Consider the following 8,823-nt stretch of genomic DNA (forward strand, 5'->3'; position numbering starts at 1 on the left):
TTATATTATTAAAACTCCTAAAGATGAACAATGAACAGTTTTATTACTGCGACTGAATTATTCCACACAATGAAAAATACTACCTCTGCCATAATTCTAGTGCAGTTAAACATCTCTCTGACACAGTAAAGTGCTTTGAAAGTCAGTCATAAACTACAATCTAAAGTCTCCTCACTGCATGTAGTGACTTGACAGGAGAAAAGGAATTGCTAGCTGCTGTATGTGATGCATCAATCGTAAGACGTGTGTGTCCGTGTTTACTGAAAGAAATGCTATGCTGAATAATGCAGCAGATTTCAAACAGGAGGCAAAAACCAAACAGAGCATTTGATGTAGTTTTAATGTTGTTTAATGTTTCCTGCTCTATTGTTTCTTTTACAGAGAATGAGTTGGTTTACTCCGCAGCGAAGTCATCATCAAATCATCCTCGAAAAACAAACATTTTGATGGAGATAATCAAAACGTTTTGATCATGTTGATAAATCCCTACAAGAGACTCAATTTCATACTGCTTGGTTTCTGTTGGCAGGAGCTCACAGGCTGGACACACTTGATGCGTTCATCTCCGCGTCCCTGTTAAAGTGAAACTCTTACCAAAAAGCAACCGAGGCCTTATTTGTGATTGAATGAGTCAAACCTTCGTGTAAATGCATAATTACGAAGTAAACACTAAGAAGGCTCGACATAACATGACACTTGGCTCGTAGTATCACCAGGGTCTCTACACATGAACTCATGGCAGACCTAACAGGCAGGAGAGTAATGTTGGACCTCCTACCTTTTAGGTCACACTCGGGGATCGACACTGTCTGCCATGACGGCGCATGCCGAAGGTGCTACTGCTAATGTGAGTTGTCAAAAAAACCCTCTATTTAGTAAACTCTGTGTACACAAACAATGTTCCCAATGCTCGTGTTCATGTGTAGAGACCCTGGTGATACTACGAGCAAAGTTTCATGTTGTGTCGAGCCTTCTTAGTGTTTTAAAAATAGCGATTTTGATGCTAGCGTCAGAGTGCCCTTGCACCCCATTGAAAATTAGCTTGCCCGAAAAAGAAACTACGGTAAATCTTAAAAGTGCCTCTTTCTTCGGAAATATGCATTTACACAAAGGTTTGACTCATATTCAATCACAAATAAAGCCTCTGTTGCTTTTTGGTGGGAGTTTCACTTTAACAGGTTGGACTGTTCACACTGGATGCTTGAGACACACTTCTCACAGAATCATCTAGAGATTCAGGGTCTCACCTATTTTTACCACAACATGCGTTGTTCTCAGCAGAAACCTGAAAACAGTGACAGTCATATGGACATCATACCAGCATGTCATTACAATTTTAATGTCTCTATTATATGTATTTATACATTCTGATATTAATACTTTTACTTTTCACTGTTATTAAAAAAGTAGAAAAGCCATTAACTTCTGTCACCTCTGTCTCAACCCTATTAGTATGCAAAATGTTGCGATGTTATTGGTTCTAAGACGCTAGTGTCTCATTTCCGTTTCCTGTCATAATCGCGGGTTATTTATAATGGCGGAAAAGCGAAAAACGTTTGTGTCAAAACAACTTTGCTTCTTACGGGAAACTCGTCGAGGTTTCCTGTATGACAACACCTTGTCTGAATCTCACATCCTCCCCGACCTCCTCTGTGTGTGTGTGTACTCTGTCGGTCCATTTAATACGACACCGAAACCCGATCTTTCCCTAAAATTTACAAGACATGCAGCTGTCCGCTTCTGTCCCGTCATGCATTGGGGACTGGGTCTGCCGACCAATCGGAGACTGTGTCTCTAAACTGCGGACCAATCAGAGGCTGTGTTTGTGACCGGGCTGCCCTCGTCGGCAGCGATCTCGCTCTCACAGAAACACGCCGGGAGTACCACTACTACTGAATACAGATGTTTTGAGGAGTTTATTGTTCACACAGATGGATGTTTCTGCTTCATTCCCCTAAAATGGCATCACGGCGGAGGTTCAATGAGATAACAAGGGAAGACGAAACAACAGAAAAAGAAGGGACAGCCACTGAAGTGCCTCTCGAAAGCGACGATGATGACGGGGAGTCCGGGGCAGAAAGTTTTCTGACGGACGACGAGCTGGCTTACCAAGAGGGCCTCGACCCGGCTGAAGAGTAAGTAGTCCAACGTTACTCTTGTTTTCAGCACATGTGAAATGAAAGTTTAAATATGCACATGGGTATTTTCTTTTACTTGCTAGTACATGTGCTGTATTTGTTGTTCGGTGCCGTGGCCGCCCCTTCACTAGGGGTGGGCGGATTGATCCAAATATCGATAGTATCGATACCAAGGTGAGTATTGGTATCGGATCGATACTAGCGTGATGAGATCGATATTTTTGTTGTAGTTTCTCTTCTATAAATTCAGCAAATCACTCGTATTTCTTCACAGAGTTTGTGTGAGCGCAGCGCTCCTCTTCACTTCTCTCACTCCACTCACTCAGGTTCACTGTAACTGGAAATCAAAAATATATACTTACATTGATATAGAGCCTACCTAAAACCTGAAGTTTGAATATGGCAGAATATAATAACCTCTTTGTGTATCTGTTGAAGGAACATCAGTATTTCTATTTAGGCTACATGCAGATAGGTTATAGATTTAATTAAGTTAAATATAATTTTCTTATTTGGCTAAAATATTTGTCCTGTGTTTTATCATTATCATAATCATGGTCAACTAGTTAAAGGAAAAAGTACTAAATCACTCAATGATCAGGAATTTTCAGTATCGGTATTGGTATTGATATCGGCAATACTGGCCCTGTAATTACTTGGTATCAGATCGATACCAAAATTTGCCGTATCGCCCACCCCTACCCTTCACGCTGTTAGGGGGCAGGGCTTTAGCCATGAGGCCAAGTAAAAGTGGTTTGACACTCTGTACTGACTTGTTTAAAATATAATAGAACTTTGAATCCCAATAATTTGTTCTGAGGTGTGAGTTCTTGCATTTATTTGTGTTTCTAATCTGAGATTAACCCAGATTATTAACGTTACACTCAATCATCAGGGAGGTGTGATTGCTGCATGCATGACAGCTGCAGGACACATGTATGTCACACCTATGTTGTTGACATCCTTCAGCCCTATAACAATGCACTTGTGTTTCGAGCCAATAGGAACAATCTTCTTAATCTCTTATCACCTACACACAGGAAACATTGTTTGGTGTTGTGTTGTTGTTGCCGTGAATTCCCTCTAGTTTGTGTAGGCTGTCTGTGAACTTCGATGCTGTTTGTTTTCTGTGATGTATAAGTAGCTTTTGACTTAAAAGAAAAAAACGCACAGTGTAGAACTTGTCTTGTTCAAATCAAGTAACCCCGAGTGACGTAAGAACATGGTATAGTTTCTAATTTCTTAGAATTTCTTGCGGGTCTTCACATGTAGCAGCTGTAGATGACATGCTGTGTATTCCATGAATGGGAGCTGCTACGGTGCCAAAATAAGTCTTGGTCGGGACAGTCTGTCTGCACAGTTTACACATAAGTCATCTCATATTTGTCCGACTTTAATCAAACAAAAAACTCCCATACCGGAGAGATGACTTGCCCCTTTTTATTCATAATGTCCTCTCACTCGACAGCGCTGTGTTTCTCAATCCACACTCCTCAGTTGTGGTCAGTAACATGACGATGGTGCAACCAAACTACACACCTGCTAAACGATTGGCTGTTGGTGTGTCACTTGTGCTACGCTCCATTATCCAGGGAGATGACAGGCTGTTTATGAGTAGGGGCGTATTCGTCATGTGCTTTTGTGCTGTTTGCATTTAATACATACAGTAAACATGAAACTGTTGAACATGTTTTCAAAATCATTTCACTGCCATCGCTGACTGTATTCATCATGTGCTTCTCCATACAAAAATGTTATGTGTTCTGTCTCATCAACTCGTTGGCAACAAAGATTGCAATGTTTTTTTTCTTGCAAATTGAGTCAAGTCAACTCGGAGCTGTTTGACTTCAGGCAGCTTTTTGATACCTGCCTCGACTACTCTTCTCAAACAAGCCTATTATCTCCAGGTAGGCTTTACCTCACAAATTCAGCGTGCCGGTTTGGCTTGGTTGTCTCAACAAAGTGTGAAGGGTAGGCCCACTCAACAGGTATCATTTTGGGGGTGCAGTCTAAAGCAATATCAGCCATTCTTCTCATATATTGTGTGAGGTGTGAAACAAGTCCCTAGTCTAATGTGCTTAATTTTTTTTATCTGTTTTATTTGTTTTACAGTAGTGATTCTGAAAAGGATGAAGAGCCTGGTACATCTACTGCAGAACAAATAGGGGAACCCACTGCTTCTCCCGAAAAGGCCAGTTCTTCAGGAGAGCATAAGCCGTCAAGATCACAATCTCACTCAAGGACAAGATCCAGATCCCCACTGAGGGAACGCGGTGTATCAACAAGCCGGAGTAGAACGAGATCCAGATCTCCAGGTCAGGGCTGTAGTGTATCAAGAGGCTGGGGCAGAAAAAGATGTCCAATTCGGAAATGGCCAAAGCGATGTGGACCTGTCACATCCTGGAAAACAGAGAGTGATCCAGACTCATGTCCAAGCTCAATAAAGTTCATCCCAGCAAGACCCCCTGGACATCAACTGAACTCAAATGGCACATACACACCACTTGACCTGTTCAAACTATTTTTCAGTAATGATACAGCTAAAACCCTTTGTCAAAACACAAATAGACAAGCTTCTAAAAACAATGAAAGCAAAAAATATACATGGACTGACATCAATGTCCAGGAGTTTTTCAAGTATGTGGGACTAACTTTCTTCTTCGCATTGGTGAAACTGAATACCATCCATGATTACTGGAAAAGGAACACCATTTTCAGTGTGCCATTTCCAGCTAACATCATGCCACGGGACCGGTACAGGGTGATTTCTTGGAACATCCACATGAGTGATCCTGAGAAAGATGCTGAGAATGACAAAAAGAAGGGGGCGCCAGATTATGACCGCTTGTTTCGACTCAGGCCACTCATGGACACCATCAAAAATGCCTGCAAAGCTTTTTACCACCCCAGGCAGAACCTATCAGTTGATGAGAAGGTGGCAGCAACAAGGACCCAAGTTGGATTGAAACGGTACATGAAAGGGAAGCAAACCAAGTGCGGTTTCAAACTCTTTGTGCTGGCTGACAGCAGCAATGGCTACACCTTTGACTTTTCTGTGTACACTGGGAAGACACTGTTTTCCACAGGTGCTGGACTTGCTTATGACTCTGTCATGGCCCTAGTAAAGCCAGCACACCTTGGCAGTGGCTTTAATCTGTATGTAGATAACTTCTACACCAGTCCAAAACTATTCAAGGATCTGTTAAGCCTTAATATTGGAGCATGTGGCTCGTACAGAGACAATAGAAATGATTGCCAAGGATCAATTTCAAATGATCCCAGAGGCTCCATCAGGTGGATTCGTGATGGCCCGTTGCTCTTTGTAAAGTGGATGGACACACGAGAGGTCACCATCTGCTCTACTATCCACTCAGCATACTCTGGATGCACAGTGAACAGGAGGGTAAAGACTCCCGAAGGCCAGTGGGCCGTGAAATCCATTCCATGCCCGACACCTGTCGTCGATTATAACAAGTACATGGAAGGTTTTGATTTGTCAGACCAAGTGATCCATTACTACTCTGTTCACCACAAGAGCATGCGCTGGTATGGGACATTGTTCTACCACTTCTTGGACATTGCAGCCACGAACAGCTACCTCCTTCACAAGGAAATATGCAGAGAGAAGCAGGAGGAACCAATGACCCACAGGGCCTTCCTGGAGGAGCTGACAGCCCAGCTGTGTGGAGTCTCGGTTGTGATCCCTCCTGCCAAGGCCCAGAGCAGCCACCTACCTGTGGCAATCTGTACTCAGCAAGATATTAGCAGGAGGGCCTCTTATGGACGAAAGACTTGTATACACTGTAGGCAGACCAGGAAGGTCGGTCAGTCTACACCGTGGAAGTGTAAACAATGTGATGTGGCCCTCTGTCTCATTGCAGACAGGAACTGCTTCGAGGCATGGCACAGTTAGACTTCTGGTTAAAAAAGCACTGTTTGCAAGTTGAACCAATTCTAATTTATATATGTAAATAATTGTTTGGTATTTTTTTGTTGATGTTCTCAACGTTTATTTTTTCACTGCTTGCCAAGACACATGAGAACATTTTTCATGTGTCAAAAATGTTTATTATTCTGTTTGGTTCAAGTAAAGTTAAGCTAAATTCATTATGTTTTGTTATGTCTTTTATCTTTATGGTCACATAAAAGACAAAACCAAGTTGTCATAGGAAAAAAAAGTGTATTTTGCACTACAGCGTTGCTGTTATACAAGCATTATTCCACAAGTAGATGATGTAAAACCGAAAATGGTATAAACACTGAGGCCTCACAATTGCACTACAGTATTCAAGATTCAAACCTTAAATGCAGTCTGATAACCATTACCACCTGCCCTCACGTTCCTTTTTAAAAATTAATGTGTTTTTAACAATTCTCTGGAATTAAATGGCATTGCAGACCTGAAACGCAACAGAAGTCAGAGAGACAGCTCTTGTCCAGAAAGAGGCCAGGTGTCACTTCGTGGGTGCAGCGCACAGGATTATATGTGGTGTTTACAAACCCCTTCAGGTGTCATGCAGGTCAACTTTGCATTGGTCAGCAGAGTTTTAGTATCTGACTGGCAGTTTAAAAATAGAGGCCTCCTCCTATTGGCTCTGCCACTTCACAACCCGCATTAATGTAACTGCAGCTGTGATGAAAACCGACAATGGCATGGCAATAATAACTTGTATAAGCTGTTTAAATAGAATCGCTGTTGTTGGGGTTGTTGCCATTTGCTGTCTCCACTCAATCCTGAGGGAAACACCTCTCTGTGTCTGCTGAAAGCTCTACTATGTCCACCAGCTAGGCGTTAGCTGCTTCTCTTTGTAGCGTACAGTGTTTATTTTTTATGTCTCTAGGGGATGCCTTTCTGTTCTGCTGAATGCATATTTCAGGAAGACCTTAAGGGGATTTCCTAAATCTTGGCACAAAGTGTCCACTTGGACTCAAGGATGAAATTAATAGATTTTAGTGGTCATTGTGGCCTTGCAAACATGTTCTTGGATTTAACTCAAGAATTCAGATGCTGCTTCTGAATAAAATTCACAGGATAACATTTTTATATCCCAACGGTCAAAGGTCAGCTCCGACTCAGGAACAGAAGGAAAGATTGTGACCATATTTCACATTGGGTCAGATACTGAATTAGGGATGCTAGTCTTTGGTGTCCAACTTTAAACTGGGGTGGTTGTATTGAGCTGCAGGGTTGTGTGTGTGTGTGTGTGTGTGTGTGTGTGTGTGTGTGTGTGTGTGTGTGTGTGTGTGCCTGCGCCTGCGCGAAGCATCTGCAATTTAGAATTTACAGTTTCTTGGCAGCAACATCCATATTTAAGGCATTTTTAGTGCCATTAGCTTATTGATTTTGTTGCACCCTTTGACACACTTTCTATCAGTCCTTGTATTCCCCTATCTGTTGTAGTCTATTCATCCCAGAGTATTGTCTATTGTAGACCCCTGTTAAAATTGTCTTCAAGTGAAGACAGCATTTCTCTAACTGAAAATAATTCACTGATTCGTACATGCCTCCAATAACTACACTACCTGGCTTTTATAAATGCCTTCCAAGTCATTACTACACACACATACATACATACATACTGTATTATGTGTATCTGGACAGACATGTTTGTCAACTGCAACTGGAGTGGTTGGAAGAGGCATACAACTGCAAGTGGTCATTTTAGTTAGAGCTTTTGTTGCTCCAAACTGCTGCATGACAGAACTGAAAACAAATTTATGGAGGCAGTGAAAGATACCCCGAACAGTAAAATTGCAACTCAGGAAACTAAAAAAGTGAAGTTAATTGAGTATAGCAGCTTTAAAGGTCAAGGATAAGTTCACCCAAAAAAGGAAAATTCAGCCATTATCTACTCACCTCCATGCCAGTGGAAAGTCGTGTGAAGTTTCCTAGTCCACAAAACTGGAGCTTCACAGCAAAATCGTATCGGCTTTTAAAGGGGTGTAAATAACCTCCTTCTAAATTAATTTGGGATCTGTAGACTTGGATTATAGCATACAAACTAAAAATGGAGCCAGCTGAATTTCAAGTGAAGACATTTCCATTTTTGTCCTTTAAGTTTTATGTTTATTGCACCAAATGGACAATTGTCACCTAAACAAACACCATTTATGTGTGAACTGGCGACGGTGGGATATGTCATTCAGGTTTTTTTTTGTCCTGATAAATAAAGCAGGTTTCACCACAAAGAGTTGGTTCTGCCAGCTCAGGATCATTGTGGGCTGTTGTGAACGGAGTGACATTGCCACCCGAAGGCAGCTCTTGGCTGGAGTGCGTCAGAGGAATTACGGGATCAAGTATCATTCGCCACATACACAAATGCACACTGGCACACAGAAAAACCCCTCTGTACCTCAACAAGGGGGAAAATGTGAGGGTGATGACTGACTGAGGCATGTCACTGAACTCTCTATAAGGTGTGTAATCCTCATGTGCCCACAGATATGAAAACACACATCAGGCCATGTACGTGCGCACAAAAATAGAGATGGCTCTTATCCAGTAAAATCTAATCCTTGGAGCGCACACACACCTGCAGATGCAGATTAGTGTAAACACATTCATCCTGGTTGGTGCGATTGGTGTGTATTCTGACACCCTGTTTCAGAAATAGCCCGTCATGCCCGGAGACATACTGGTCCACATAAAGCTCTCTGTCTGCGGGACTGCAACATGTCAGTTCCC

At 42.1% G+C, this 8,823-nt stretch overlaps 1 protein-coding gene across 1 annotated transcript; it reads left to right on the top strand.

The window, feature by feature from the left end:
* Positions 1-1,533: 1,533 nt before the first annotated feature.
* Positions 1,534-6,248, top strand: LOC115590951 (piggyBac transposable element-derived protein 4-like). Its single transcript, XM_030432448.1, has 2 exons — positions 1,534-2,135; positions 4,251-6,248. Exons 1-2 carry the CDS (start codon positions 1,936-1,938, stop codon positions 6,049-6,051), a joined length of 2,001 nt encoding a protein of 666 aa, XP_030288308.1. The 5' UTR covers positions 1,534-1,935; the 3' UTR covers positions 6,052-6,248.
* Positions 6,249-8,823: the final 2,575 nt, after the last annotated feature.

The sequence above is a fragment of the Sparus aurata genome, chromosome 11, assembly GCF_900880675.1.
Source record: "Sparus aurata chromosome 11, fSpaAur1.1, whole genome shotgun sequence".
Taxonomy (NCBI): domain Eukaryota; kingdom Metazoa; phylum Chordata; class Actinopteri; order Spariformes; family Sparidae; genus Sparus; species Sparus aurata.

What these genes read in the sequence shown, in the direction of transcription:
- LOC115590951 (XM_030432448.1), top strand. Translation starts at nt 1,936, where the DNA reads ATGTTTCTGCTTCATTCCCCTAAAATGGCATCACGGCGGAGGTTCAAT. An exon ending in GGCCTCGACCCGGCTGAAGA is followed by an intron (nt 2,136 to 4,250) that starts GTAAGTAGTCCA and finishes TTTGTTTTACAG; the next exon opens with TAGTGATTCTGAAAAGGATG.